The following is a 14,715-nucleotide window of genomic DNA, read 5'->3' as shown; positions in this document are numbered from 1 at the left end:
GTTTCCGTTGTCTTTTAAAGTAACCTGCTGGTTGATACGTCACAGCAGCGACATTGAACGCTTCAGTACGAATTTCCAGAGTTTGACACATTAACAACGCTTTTATTGAGGTCCAGATGGTGTCCTGCTTCTAGTAGTCTTTGTGCCTGTAAAGAACTGGAGTTAAAAATAGACCGTGCAATCTTATGTCGTAGCGGCTTTGCCGCAGAGGCACTGTCTTCATGAGGATTGGCGAGTTTAATAATGCATTGATGCCCGACAGGCAACCAATGATGCCAGAATGGCTGAACCCTTGATTCTGTATGCATAGGTGTCCAAATTATGCAAGCATGCCTCATCCACTCGTGTGGGACCAGTTTGTTCTTGGCAAATCTGTCAGTGTGACGATTTGGGACCGTAGAGGGACGGGGGATAAGGATCCGAAGACCCGGTACGAGGACGAGTCTCCATATGAATGCTGCAATGTCAATATCTTCAAGGGTATGTTATTACACATAACGCAAACCTTGAAAACATGCGCCGTATTTATGACCTTTAAGCTATTAAATGTACTGTCCTACCATGAAACATACCCTAAACCAGTCGCTGGATTTCTTGCATTACTCTAGCATCCGACTTCCACATGAGGGGTAGCCATGATGGGTATTTGAAAAGTCGCAAAAATAGCCGTGGTCGGACAATGACATGAAGATGAAGATGGTGGACAGAGATAATGTCAGGATAGTAGATATCCCCTAGGAGTTGTCGTCGTCCCCGATGGTATCCCGAGATGACATCTGAACGAGATAGACTGGGGCACTTTTCCTCGATCAAATGACTTTTCGCACGATCCATCGCTTGCACTAAACATTTAAACCAGAGGTTAGTTACAGAAAGACCAGCGTATTGGAATATCCTTCTTGAGCTCACAAAGAGGAAGGTGTTCGCCGCTCAGGCCTTCGATGTCTCGAACGAGATGGCGTTTTGGCATGATGAGCCAGTGAAATTGACCCGCAAGCCGCAGGTTCTCAATACCAATCACCTCATCATCCTTCAAAATGTAAATGGGTTAGTTTATGCCGCTATCTGCGTGCTCATTGACGGGGGTCGAGTGCCTACCTCGTAGACGATGGTAGCTAAATTTGCACGATCGCAGAATTTGCAGTTGTGTTGGACCTTTTCCGCCCATTCCAGGTTGGTAAGGTAGTGGTATGCTTTTCTGATCCGTTCCATTGAGTTGTGAGATGATTAATGCAGTGGGTCAAAATTGGGCAGTGATTTAGAATGTCCGACACAGTAGAAGGGAGAAAAATGCGATTGCCTTTTTTGGAAATGCCTCATAGAAACCACCAGTCTGTGTGTGACCTTATATGTCCAGTAGGCTGTATGCTCCCCGTGGCTGCTAGCCTGTGACGCTCTGCCTAAAGGTGTTCGCAAGGCGTCCTGCTGATGGGGCAGTGTTTTAGATATCCCAATCACTGCCTGTCCCTACTGTGGCGGGGGTAAATTTTCTTACATTTTCCGGCAATCTCAGATAAATTCCCAACTAACGTGGAGTCATTCAGTCAATTAGCCCATCTTGCACAGCCGAGTTGCACCTAATTGCTGACCACTCAATGCCTAGCGGCCTCCCATTGCTGCAGCAGGCGAGGCGCAGCAACAAACCGCACTATTAAATCCTCTGGAACGGTTTCAATTAAAACAATGTGTTGGATTATGGACCCAATTAACCCTGGCTACAGTAATATCTGGTATATGCTATACTTTTGGCTCAGCGGTTAATTGAACACAATGTATATAATACTGGGACGGTTTGTTTGCCGCCGAAGCGAGAACCCAATTCGTCTACGTGCTCTTGCTGATGGGTTTCAACTCGCGCCGACTGCTCTCCAGCGGATGAATTTAGTGGAGATTCAGCTTCAGACATTAAATAAGACTGCAGCGATAGAACATATGATAGCACATAATGCGATATGGCAACAGACCCGACAGTGATTCTCCTGCCCCGCATACCATTTCGACCTCTCATGGGCATTAATTGTTGCAGAGCCCTTCTTCGCTGAAGATTTCGCAACGTAAGAGCTCCGTCGCAAGGTTTCCCCAACTAGCCCGATTCGGCTGGTCGGAGTCCCTAGGTATAAGACCTCCAGCAAGAGCCAGTTCTAAATCGGTGGAATGGGCGCAGAGAAGCTCGAGTAGGCGTATTCACAAGTGTATACCCTGTGGCGATCAGGTTTTTATGCAGACGAGGAATTGGCATGGCGTCTATATGGCTGTAGTTGAGGCGGTTAGATTGGTTTATGCTAATGGCACGGCCAGGGGAATTTTGCCCCCGGTATACGCTGCTATTTAGCTGTCATGGGAGACTTACCTACGGACAGCAGCTACAAGTTAGCAGGATACACAGTCATTGCCATCGAGGAGGCGTTTCGGGCAATACAGCAAGACACCCACATGGCGCCAGCAACTTCATCTCCCTGCCGCGGAGCGCGGGACTAGACCCGAAGACCAGATCTTGACCAATCACTTGGACAGCATGGAATGTACCGTTCAGTTGGTACATGGCATCGACACGGATCCCGGGAATGTGGGCCGGGCCGTCGGCGGGATATTACGCCCCTGACGGGTATCATCTAGATATTCATGGCTTTTCACGATTGGACGGTCTCCCGCGTGAACCCAAGGGAGTAGAACCGCTGCATAGCCCCAGAGTACAAGATGCATGGAGCCTGCACGTCGTCACCGTCTGGTTCAGTTCCCTGTCTGGTGGATACCTCTCGTACCTGACGGAGCTGTGGTTCCGGCCAGTAACATACTAGAAGGAGAAAAAGAAATGTTAAAATCCAAGTCTCCCGACCTTTAACAAGGAAATCCTCGATCGTGGCCTCGAGGTGCCTCTGGCGTCTTTGAGATAACACCACTAAAATATGATAACCCCTGCAGTGGGAACATAGCGTTGTTTCTGGTTCGTGACTTGCTTTTTTATTACCCTTGTCTCTTCCCTCCCGCAGCCTCACTTTCCAGTACCATGGTTCACCCCCTGAACATCAAGTCGCCACATAAGCACTAAATCATGAATGATAACTGACCAAAGCGTTGCTCAAGACGAGAAAATTACTACTAGAGGATCATCAAGCGGCTCACGTGTCCTTTCATTCGTGGGCCCGACGATCATCAAACTAGGATGACCGATGTGATGTATCAAAACTGGAAATATGCCACTTACTTATGCAGGCCTTTCCTGTGAATGTCAGGTCAGTCCCTTATTTTACATTACAACGGTGCAAGATGAATGAGCATTGGCTTTGAGATCTTCCGAAGCTAAGGGACAGCCTACGTTGAGCCTATTAACCATCTTACGTGTGAGTTGCAAAGGGCGTACCAACAGGGAATCTTATTTTCGTTTGATTGCAGTGAAGCAGAATCTACTAGGCCCTTGTCTTCCACCATCAGATTTTCCCAAACCATTCTTTTGTATGGAGGCATTGGCGCTGTTGTCCCGTTTTTAGTTCCCAAAGCCGGCTGGCCGCCTACCTAGTTAGCGTGTGTACTTCCACAGCGATGTGGGGACTCTCTCTAGAAGCTCATCCTAGCCGGTCTCGCGACAGGCTGCCCCTGTGTTCTACTGTATTAGTACGTGGTTGAGAGAAGAGAGGTCGCCACTAAGTTCACCGACCACCCAACTGCCCTACGATCGAACCCGCACGGCGGTAGCCTCGATCTTGATGTCGAGAATCTACCCACATTTATCGACCAGCGTGGCTAGTTAGTGTTGTTTTCACGAGGAAACTCTTGGAGAATGCACGAGAATGGATCAACCCCAAGTGGATTCGATGTGCGAGCGGGAAAATGCCGCGTATTTGGTAGAAAAGCGGGCGACGGGGGGAACAACTTACCGAAGCAACTGCGACAACTTGTGATCCGTCATATTTCCTGTCGACGAGCACACAAGTCGGTTAATCAGGGCTCACATGTTACGGTCTCTTTCTAATCCGAGTCACCATGTTCAAAATTTTCCATTATATAAAGAAGCCGATGGTCCTTGTGATGGATGGTACGTTAATTATTTCCTCACTTTCAGTTTACCCCAAGCCCGAGGCAACGGCATTCAACGCTTGATGTCAACGCTCCATTCAGACAACACTTTTTTACTCAATTTGATCTTTACCTATCTCTCGTGGTTTGAAACCCTAATCGTCAAGCGTCCGTTATCGCAAGTGACCATGCGTTCCTTCACCCCCTCGCGCCCTGCGGAAGTCGAACGAAGCCTTAGTGGTGGGATTGAGGAGAAGAAGTTGGGGATCTGTTCAAAGATGAATAGGTCACGGGCTTTGAATAGCTGGGATAGAGTAAGAACCTGACGCAGGGTTATGTTGGCCAGAGTTAACTCAGTTCAGGGAATCATTCCGGATATCCTTCGACTAGATACACATGTGTATACACTGTATCTAGTGACCGCGAGCGATTTTGTCAGCGTACTCCTCCCACAAACGATGTTTTCTATCTTTGCCTGCATGTCGACCCATTTTACAACAGACCACAAGGGGCTTTCGGTTGTCGATTTCCTCCCTCGCCTGCATCTCGTCGTTGCTTGGATCTGGCTCCAATTATTGGTTCTGGATCTCGCAAACCAACGACTCCCCGATTCAGTTGCCGAAGACGAAATCAACAAACCATGGCGGCCGATTCCTTCGAAACGTTTAAGCAGAGATGGGGCCCGACAACTGCTGGTGGTCAGCATCGTGCTCACGTTGGGATTCTCCACCTACACGAGCAGCATCCCCCATACTCTTGTTTTGTTCTTGTTGAACTGGTTGTACAACGATTTGGGTCTGGCAAATGACCACTGGGTATTGCGCAATCTCCTTAATGCACTTGGCATCACATCCATTGGAGCTGGTGCTACGCAAGTTGCATTCGGTCCAGACTATGGCATTGATGCCAAGGCGTTGCATAAATGGTGGCTGTTGTGTGCCGGCATGATCTTAACAACAATCCATGGCCAGGATTTGTATGATCAGGAGGGTGACGCGAAACGATGCAGAAAAACGGCACCGTTGGTCCTTGGTGACAATGTTGCCCGCTGGACCATTCTCGTTCCAGTATTGGCGTGGAGTGGAATCATGCCAGCCTCGTTAGGCATGAGACCCTCGACAGAGTTGATAGGATGCGTGTTACCGATTCTCTTTGGCTGCCTCGTTTCGTCCCGCCTCTTATTCTGGCGTACCGTACAAGCCGACAAGACAACGTTCAAATGCTGGGCTACGTGGAGTGTTTGTCTGTATGCGCTCCCACTGTTTAAGAGCATGGAATAGATGCATGATCAATGTGGAGAAGGTCTTGTTAGTATTTGGATAAAACCTTCGGTTACATTTGCTATCACAATCTGTCTTCCTAACGACTTGTATTCTTGTCTCTTTCGCGTTCAAATGTGCAAGGCTCAAAATCAAGAGGCGAGGGCGGCAGGACACGACGAAGAGAAAAATACGGAAGAGGGTTTTAAAAAGAGGAACAAGGAGGAAATAACAATTTGGATAGAAAATAGATGGGGAACGAAAATAGAAACGAAGATTGGATAGATGTCACGACTTGTTAAGCAAGCCGGGCGGTCTACTCCAGCAGTAGTCAACCACACTTTCTCTCATTATGCCACACACTTAATAACATCATTGCAACTGTATCGTCTTCTACACCCCAAGCCGCCTATTTCGCTTTGATAGATCCAGCAAACTCCTTAAGAATGTTGACTGCCTAAGCTCTGGCCAATTCTCCTCGACAATGGCAAACTCCGCATGGTGCGACTCCCACAATGCGAAGCCACTTAGCCTGTTCTCACCACTTGTCCGTAGTATCGTATCGATTTGTGGTAATCCTAGTTGCGCCGAGTATGTCTGACGAGATATATCAGCCTCGGTGATATTTTTAACTGCCTCTTCCACTGACAATCCCTCCTGTAACACCTTTGCCTTCACGACCAGCCTTGCAGCGCGTGTGATTTCGGAGCGTCCGCCGTAGCCGATTGCCATTTGGAGGTTGAATTTGATGTTTTGGGAAGTGGCAGCTTCGGCTTTGTCAATCATATGATTGAGATGATCTGGAAGGATGGACCTGTTGCCGACGACTCGGAAACGGATTTCAGGCACGAGAAATGCTGCATCACCCGCCACTATCTCTTCAATGTACTCGGCCATCATTGAGAACAGCGGGTTGAGCTCCTGACTTCCACGTTTGAGGTTGTCGTCAGACAGTGCCCAAACAGTGAGGTTTCGAACTCCAGAGCTAAAGGCCCACGACAAAACCTGTAGGAGCTTGTAAGCACCAACTTGGTGGCCGTCCAGAACGCTTCCGAGCCCGCTATGGCGGGAATAGCGGCGGTTTCCATCCATTATTACACCCAGGTGCTGTGGTAGTTGATCGACGTTATGCAGGACCTTGCCCCGATAGTATGAACACTTAAGAACCTCCGTAAATTCTTCGCAGAATCTAGACACGGAGTAGATTGGTCGCTTGGCGTTCACTATTGTTGGTACGTGGGCTTCTATGTCTGGGAAGCGTCGGAGCGATTCATTAGGCAGCCCTTTAAAAAGACTGTCGTGATTGCTGCCAAATATCTCATGGTAAAGGTCGGTTGAAACATCGGCCATTCGCGAGTCTCCAGAAACCAAGAGATCCAAAGTACCATCCAAGGTCAATGTGCGAGGGCATATGCTGTAGTGAAAATGGGAAAGGAAGCAGCTCGCCTTTCTCAAACACCACCAAAAGGACATGTCAACGACGCCACGGCTGCATCTTTCATCTCTAATAACGTTGACTGATAGTGCCCAGACAAATCTCCTGAAAAGAAACAATGCAGCGACAGTGAATGGCCGTCTCAAAAGCCCACCGTCTCCAGGTGCGCCCTTTTCTCCAGCAGATTGCACAGAAATAAATACTCGTGCTGGATCTTCGGTGTTTGATGTCCATCAAATTGTAATTCATTTTGCAGATACTGTTCTACCTCAGTCATCGTCATCGGCACCTTTCGTCCCAGATCACTTGGGTCGAGCTTATCGGCCATGCTCTTGACAGCCTTCACTGCTCCGTCTGCTTCCTCTGCAGTTATGCTCCCCAAAAACTCATGTGTCTTGACAATTGCGAACACAAATGTTGCAAAAACTACAACATTGGTCTCAAAGACAAACAACGGAATGGAGCGGTGCAGCTTTTGCAGCCAGTTTATGACTTGACGTCGTTGGGAGCTCTTGGATCGGATCATGATAGAAATGAAGGTTACAGTACGTACAAGTCGACGCCAGGGGTCGGTCTTGTATGTACTATGGGCCTTGATTACTTTCGAAAGTTCTGGGTGCGAAAGCTGGAGACTCGAGGCGACGAGGACGGCGGAGACCATAATGTCTCCTCGATCGAAGAGGGCGTGTAGGTTTTCAAAGGAAGGATATTTATCTCTCCACACTAGTTTTGTGGCCTTGATATCCTTCCCATAGCGTAGCAACAAGGTCGTAACGTAGTAGGCTATTGCGACGGCGGACAAGATAATTATGAGCAGGCCGCATTTCAGGAGGAGGAGTTGAGAGTCCATGTTGGGGTAAATTGAGCATAACAATAACAAAGGCGTCGGTGGGTGGTTGTTCCGACTTTGGCCAGGGAGCAGATGAGAAGGCCCCGTGAGTTTAGCGTTTACAATACATTAACAAGTATACTTTCACCATCGCCATTATATCTCTCTCAATCAAGGAAGGGCGTCAATGACACATGTAATCCATCTCCCTCCCTGCGTGAAAATCTAGCTATCGGATAATCCCGTGTCTTGGGAACCTGACGCAGGGATAAATTGCCCGGAATGTGGATAGCTGAGTAAAGGATACAGTGATAAGTGCATGAGATATGATGCAGTGATATAAGCAGCCATGCCGTGCTCGCTCAGTCTACCATGTATAACTTTTTTAGCTTTACTCAATATCATCAGATAAACCAAAGCCACGTAGTCCCCACGATCCCTCTCTTCGCTTTCATCGTGGCAATAGCCGGACTAGATACGGGAAGAGCTACAATCAATTCTCAGGGCCATCGATTATTAAGGCAGTCGTACGGGCAAACCTCGAGGATTGTAAAGCGCTCCAGTCACAGCCCTAGCATTTGTAGTGGGGAGAAGAATATTTCCTACTTGTGGCGAAACATCATGATTGGGTCTGCTATGATACCCTCTTGACCTTTCGATGTGAGACCTGCATGGATCAGGTCTGTCTCAGTTCAGAATACAAGACTGGTCTCGGTTGAGAATGCAGTACGGGTCTGAGGCTGCAGCACTGGAATCAATCTGCTTCAAAGGATCCAGCCTATCGCTGAAAATAAGATGCAAGAGAAAGACGGATTGAGTTTCGTCCCGCCGCCCCGGTATTTGGTTTTCACAAATTCCCGCACATCCCATCTGGAAATACTCTTTTGGGGACCCCTAAGTATTTATCAACTTTGAAACAGGGCTCAGATGTTAATTGGTTCTGCTGGTTATTTTAGTCAAACAATCGCTGAGATTTATCGATGAACTGACCAGTCTTGGCTGCAAGGCATTTATCGAAAAGCCCAGACCTTCTTAAGCCGGTGGAGAAATTTCACAGGACAAGCCACGATACCTGTGCATATTTGCCGATGTCGAAATGAGACAAAGCGAATCAGATGTCAAATTCCTACGTTTAGACTGATGGCTTGATTGCAATGTGCTGTGTACACAGCGCAGTTTCCCTTATCGCTATCTTGTGCATGGAAACACCATCGCGTTCCAGCAGACTACCCTAGAACACCATCCATTTGCTGCGGATGGTCGAGCCGGACGAGGAAAAATACCAATTCGGCCAAATGATACAATAAAAGAAGGCGGTTTGGCTTTTTCTGGTGTACATCACAAAATAAAGCGCAGGGAAAGGTCAATTTGGTGGTGAATACTTATTGTGGGCTTATGCCTGAAGAACATCCTGTTCTTTTGTTTGTAGGAGACGCTCATAAAAATTCATCCAACGTATCTTTTCCCACCTGGTATTACCCCATGAACTGATCTAATAACCCGAACAATTGCCAATTAAAGATTGTGATACCTTTCGTGGATCATTGAGTCGTTCCACACTTCCACTATGCGCTCAGTCACGAAGTGCGTGGCGGTGCATGCGCGGGTCGTGGCCAAAAGCGGTGTGTTGACATGAGATGAGAAGTATCGGGAGATTTCGGTGGGATGATGCATGAGAGTTATTTCGCTATGGAGAGTTTTCCACGTCAAATGTCACTCCACGGAGCCAAGTGCCAAGAGTTAAGCGCCAAGCGCCAAGAGTCAAGAACCAAGAATCAAGACGATAGCCAAGGCCGGGTTGACGTCACATCCCTGTCGGTACTTGAGATACAAAGCCTCCTAAAACCTCTCTCTCTTAGCCATTATAGCTTTGGGGGAGAAGTGAAAGTCTTGGGAGATATTCCGGATTGGCAATAAGTTGAAGTCGCCTGGGCATCGAATTTCAACGTTGATTGGCCAGATTAGAAGCAGTGGTTAACCCTGGAGACAATCCTTCGTATGTAATATGATAATCTCTTTTCGTATCAGCCGGTCACTCAGACCGGTATTTTCGATCGGAGTCGATACAAACCAAAACGCCGTTGGAGTTTCTGTCGCCCCTCAGCCCACCCAACGGACGTGTGCAATCCATGCCAAGGTTGATGAACGGGACTTTTTTCTCGCCGATTTGCGTGGCTATCGTGGAACCTATTCCAAAACTCCGAGGAAGGTCAATAACATGACGAGATTAAGGCGTTAAACCCCCTTTCACATGTCTTTTGGCTTGACAGGCGAGGTCCGGCTTGCTCCCCAACATTGTTCAAAGCATCATCACTCTACCCATGCCATTATATCAAATCTATCACACCACAGGCCCCTTCTCAAACAGTATTTGAACCGGCCTCCCCTCGAATAATAAGCATAGCTTTCTCAGACAGCCATTTCTCACATTTCCTTCATATACATCTTGCCATCCTACTCGCTCTGAGGCCCCCTTCTTTTAGGGAAGTCTCAGCCGCCATTCTTCCCTTTCGCCGCCATTTTCGAGGCTCAGCCTCGAACGGAGTACTGGAGGGCATCATCAACCAGATCGTGTGAATTCTACAGAACGCACAACCATGTCGGACATAAACAGCACTCTCCCGGCGGGATATAGAAGGCCAACGTTTCACAACTGCAAGGACGGCGTCTCGGATCTTTGCCCCGCAGAGGCCTCGCTCTACGGCGGTTATTTCACTCTCGGAGCTTGCATATTTTTTGTCGCTGCTCATAGCCTTGCTCTTATCCCTCAGCTAGCACTCGGATTTAAAGGCCGCACCTGGTCTTTCTCGTCGTGGCTGACAATGGGTATCCTGTTCGAGATGATGGGCTACACTGGGCGCATTATCATGAGCTCTGATCCCTGGGTGTATGGCGCCTTTGTTCTCCAGCTTGTGATGCTCATTCTCGGGCCAACACTGGTTGCCGCGAGTATCTCGGTGACGTTTAAGCACATTGTGTTGTGGTACGGACCCGAGTATAGCATTTTTAAGCCTTGGCTATACCCCTGGGTCTTTGTCGGCACGGATCTCTTTTCAATCGTCATCCAGTCTGCCGGTGGTATTGTTTCCGCCAAGGCAATTGGCGGAGAGGTTAAAAACCAGGAGCTACTCGACGTAGGATCAGCGCTCCTCGTTGCCGGGACGACTTTCCAGATGGCCAATATGGTGGTTTGCGGTGGTTTGATGGTGCTGTACCTATGGAGACGACGCCATGGGATCACTAATAATGCGGGAGGAGTGCGATCATCCGGTGCCGAGGCCCACAATGCGAACAGTTGCGCAGAGTCTGAACAGACGATCAAGCCAAGCGACAAAAAGACGAAGATGTTCGTTCGCGCAATCACTGTGGCATACATTCTTATCATTATCCGTTGCGTATACCGGTAAGTTTACGTTTCTACCACGCCTTTATTGTAGGACTAAAGACTAAATAATGCAATAGTGTTCCCGAGCAACAGATGGGTTGGGGCAATGACCTCATGCAGAACGAAGCGACCTTCTTGACTCTCGATGGTGCTATGATGCTGATCTCGATCTGGATTCTCACGGTCTTCCATCCTCAGTTCTTCTTCCCCTTTCTCTCGAAGAAGTCTGGAGAAGGCATCCTGGCCGATAAATCGCTGGAGGGCGGGTCGAGCCAGGAGGGACCGGAGATGGGATCCATGTTCAAGACAGGATAGTGGAAGGAACCATCACGAGAATGTTCCTTAGAAGGCCGTTGGGATGACATCTCATCCCCACTTTCAATTCATTTCCGGATAACTTTGTTAAATTACTTTAGTGCTCATATCGATACAATGGAAATGGCTAAATTAGTTTTCCAGGACTACGTAGGACGAGACTCCGCGCTGAAGAAGTACGTTATGCAGATACCCGGACTGTGGACTTTGGATAACCCGGTAAAATAATTAAGAGACTGATTCACTTGCTTCAGCTCGTGAGCGACAGAATTAGTGTAATGGTACCAGAGGAGAAGGGATTGTGTAGGACCCAATCCCTTGGCCTCGAAAATATGGCGGGTTGGCGGCAGAGTAAAAATGGGCTGTTCACATTGCCTGCAGTAGGCACGACACGAAAGAAAAGAACTGTATTCGACATAACTCCCATCATCCTAAGCCCGTCATAATGGAGAGGTCGGGTGTTTCACTTCCTGCACCTGTATCGCCATATCATTTATAACGTAGATGGCCCCCATTTCTCCACTTCCAGTTTGGCGTGAGCTGGGTAATTGGATGGGAGTGACGACTTGGTGTCCTTCTGAAGTCTGTTCAACGTTGGTGGTTCTCGATAGGCCACGCTCCGTATCAGCCAATTGATGACTTGAGCCTGATTCTTCGCTGTCCTTTCCCTCGCTCCTTGCGATGGTAGTCAACCTGATGGTGTTGATAGGTCGGCTTTTTGGGTGGCTTCTGCCGTAGGAGCTCAGGAATGACCGGGGAAGGATGCGGCGAAAGATCGGCCGAAGCAAAGGGAAGCAAGCTAAGATAGATGGGTAAGTGGTCCTGGAGTGGAAAGGATGTAGTCATAGATAGTTACCGGAGACGATTGCGATATTGAGCTCAACTGCTCCCCACATGAAATTCAAGGCAACGTCGTGTGACATTTCTGTTGTATTGACGTCGTATCGAACCGACTCAATAATGACGAATATCGATGCGAGGCACACACTGGGGTCATTAGCGGTTGTGCATGTCGGGGTGGTGGAATGGAATCGGAAACGTACATGGAGCCGATGACGAAGAGGCCCATAACCGCAAGCTTCTGGCCAAGAGGTAAATGAAGTCTGCTTAGTTCAATAGTCGGCAAGACGAGAATAATGACATCCATGACGAAGTGTGTCAGGACGGTGCCGAAGAAGAACTGGGCGTCATTGATCTCGCAGCGAGCATTCTTGATTGACTTATCCCAGTAGGCCTGGACGGGGATGCAGTGGAAGATTACCATAAAGGTCCGCAGGATGATCCAAATGAGCGATATCACAAACATTATCTGAATGGGGATTCGAATGGAGGATAGCTTGAAAAGGCGCCAGTAGAGGCCCAGTATTGCGAACTTTGACGACGCGATCGAGAAGGCATAGCAAAATTGGCTACAGTACATGAGAAGTCTTGAATGCAGCAGCTGGTGTTCTCGCTGCGCTTCGCTGAGGGACGGGTCGACGAATTGGCCAAGCCCCCAGTCAATGGTCCCTGGGTGGCAGTTAATACTTGCAGAACGTGCTGGAGGTGCCGTAGGAAGTGGTGTCTACATATTAGCAGGATGGTATTGTATCCGCTGGCAAATACCTTTTGTTTGTGTGGTTTGTTAGCGCTCGTTTCATCCAGTTTGTTGCTTCAATTTTGCGCTGACTCTTAATCTGCCGGGGTGAACTCACAAATGCTGACACGCAGAAGTAGTCATCAAACCACCAGGCCATTTTCGTCATGCGTCGCGCGACGACCCGAAGCACCAGCGCAGTGAGCGCGGCGGCCCAGGTGATGGAGATTGCGGCGAAGACATTCGGTTGGAGCCCAGTCATGGTGGAGACTGCTAGCTCTCACGAGGTTGTAGTCATGAGGGGGGGAGGGGCTCGAGGATGTCCGAGGATTGAGGTGACAAGAGTGAAGTTTCCAGGATCAGATCACGCAGCGACTGACAATGATCAAAGAAATGCGAGCGGGGGGCGGAGTGGCGGGGCGGTGATGGGCATTTGAATGGGGGACTGTCGGTCAGATTCACATTTGGCTAGCCGTAGGTACTATCTTGAGTGGCCAGGTTGGTAGCTTCATGCGAGAGGGTCACATTGACAGGACTAGAGGCATGGAAGCCAATCTGGGGAACGAATTGCCGGGTCAGATTGTCGGGCTAGGACGCTGTCTTGCTTCTAGAACACAGCAGATTGCAGCCTTACCTCAATGCCGCGCCTTGGGCCTCTGCTATCCCAGCTGCAAAAAGCAGGTTCTGGAACAAGGCAGAATCAGCCCCAAACTCGGCAACAGTGTCACGTCGTCAGCTGGTGAGAGCCTGTCGTGGCACTCGATCACAAAGGGAAGCGGGCTTGGCAATGAATTCTTCACGAGGGCACTCTCATAAGCGGTGAACAGGGCTCTCAACCACCATCTACCGAGATGAATGGACCCAGGCTCCGCTCCCAGGGCTGTACCTTAAACCGCTCAGCACTGTATTACGGATGTACGGAATACACAGCCGAGGGCAGGGGGAGCAGTGAAAAGGCTGGCGTGCCACGGCATTGCAAAGAGCCCAAGGCGATTGGACGCTGCACCAGGGGCCCTTCTTATCTTCAGCTTCGCTGCACTTGATGCGTCATTTTCGTGGCAATCGCTTGAAAGTCGGGCGAGAGGTGGGCGCAGATCAGCGCCTGGCGTGGTCTGCAGGATGCTGATGTGCACAACAGCAAGCCAACGATAAGCCAGCCGGGAGGTTGCGGACAGGGATCTAATCCAATCATAAGCGAATCCGAGCTGAAGATTCCTCACCAGGCAGCCATTAATTGATGCCCTTTTATTATCTTCCCCTGCGCTGGCCATGGGCTTTATCAACAGAGGGGCACTGTCGATCATAATACATAGACGCTTGCTTCATCGCAGTCGCATTCGCTCTACTCTGTGCGTGGATGGGACAGGGACTCAACGTGCATTGGTGTAAGAGGCGGTCCAGCCGATCCGATTGATGGCACTGAACAGTAGCGCCGATGGTGTCTCACCATTCGATCTCGGCTTTTGTATCGATCAAATGCACATGGAAAGCTGAAGCCTTATTATACCCAGATCGAGGGGTAATTCACATCTGCTATTTTCCTGCATATTAATATTGGCCCCAGCCAAGTGGGCAGTTCGTGGATGGCCTGTAATGCCGGATCTAAAAAGGATGCTTATCCGTACGGTTTAAATTAGAGCGCGATTGCAATGGCTCAATATCATTTAATCAGTGGGCAATTGCAGTGAAATTAAACTATTCTTGCCTGCCGCTTCTAAAGTATCGTAGAGCCATATACAACTTCACCTGCCAACCCTGATGCACCCACGATACAAATCTTTAATATCCCATAGCACGTTGATCATTATTATTCTTTCAATGGATGAAATAAGCCTAACTGACTGATGAAGTTTCATAAGACCGGTGGCGTTATTTGTTTGAATAGACCTGCATTATCGCGTA

At 48.8% G+C, this 14,715-nt stretch overlaps 6 protein-coding genes across 6 annotated transcripts; 2 read left to right on the top strand and 4 right to left on the bottom strand.

The window, feature by feature from the left end:
* Positions 1-585: 585 nt before the first annotated feature.
* On the bottom strand, positions 586-1,212 carry BGZ61DRAFT_297419 (histidine triad-like motif-containing protein; the record flags this gene model as incomplete). The annotated part of the gene is made up of 3 exons (XM_046238649.1): positions 586-842; positions 910-1,030; positions 1,099-1,212. Coding segments are annotated over 3 exons (492 nt in total), but the record flags the coding sequence as incomplete, so codon positions are not given.
* Positions 1,213-4,010: 2,798 nt separating this feature from the next.
* Positions 4,011-5,561, top strand: BGZ61DRAFT_508042 (UbiA prenyltransferase family-domain-containing protein). The gene is made up of 2 exons (XM_046251941.1): positions 4,011-4,328; positions 4,377-5,561. Exons 1-2 carry the CDS (start codon positions 4,098-4,100, stop codon positions 5,292-5,294), a joined length of 1,149 nt encoding a protein of 382 aa, XP_046101236.1. The 5' UTR covers positions 4,011-4,097; the 3' UTR covers positions 5,295-5,561.
* A 105-nt stretch (positions 5,562-5,666) lies between these two features.
* BGZ61DRAFT_358803 (putative undecaprenyl diphosphate synthase-domain-containing protein) lies at positions 5,667-6,746 on the bottom strand (the record flags this gene model as incomplete). Its single annotated transcript, XM_046241002.1, has 1 exon — positions 5,667-6,746. One exon carries the CDS (start codon positions 6,744-6,746, stop codon positions 5,667-5,669), a length of 1,080 nt encoding a protein of 359 aa, XP_046101235.1.
* Positions 6,747-6,850: 104 nt separating this feature from the next.
* Positions 6,851-7,558, bottom strand: BGZ61DRAFT_535469 (uncharacterized protein; the record flags this gene model as incomplete). The annotated part of the gene is made up of 1 exon (XM_046254280.1): positions 6,851-7,558. One exon carries the CDS (start codon positions 7,556-7,558, stop codon positions 6,851-6,853), a length of 708 nt encoding a protein of 235 aa, XP_046101234.1.
* A 2,576-nt stretch (positions 7,559-10,134) lies between these two features.
* Positions 10,135-11,237, top strand: BGZ61DRAFT_359094 (RTA1 like protein-domain-containing protein; the record flags this gene model as incomplete). The annotated part of the gene is made up of 2 exons (XM_046241036.1): positions 10,135-10,940; positions 11,000-11,237. 2 exons carry the CDS (start codon positions 10,135-10,137, stop codon positions 11,235-11,237), a joined length of 1,044 nt encoding a protein of 347 aa, XP_046101233.1.
* Positions 11,238-11,677: 440 nt separating this feature from the next.
* Positions 11,678-13,075, bottom strand: BGZ61DRAFT_358646 (uncharacterized protein; the record flags this gene model as incomplete). Its single annotated transcript, XM_046240986.1, has 5 exons — positions 11,678-12,036; positions 12,094-12,224; positions 12,281-12,746; positions 12,806-12,842; positions 12,932-13,075. 5 exons carry the CDS (start codon positions 13,073-13,075, stop codon positions 11,678-11,680), a joined length of 1,137 nt encoding a protein of 378 aa, XP_046101232.1.
* Between the last annotated feature and the right edge of the window lie 1,640 nt (positions 13,076-14,715).

The sequence above is a fragment of the Ilyonectria robusta genome (genome assembly GCF_021365365.1).
Source record: "Ilyonectria robusta strain PMI_751 chromosome Unknown BGZ61scaffold_17, whole genome shotgun sequence".
In the NCBI taxonomy this organism is placed as follows: Eukaryota; Fungi; Ascomycota; class Sordariomycetes; order Hypocreales; family Nectriaceae; genus Ilyonectria; species Ilyonectria robusta.
This window is presented reverse-complemented; position numbering and strand designations above follow the sequence as displayed.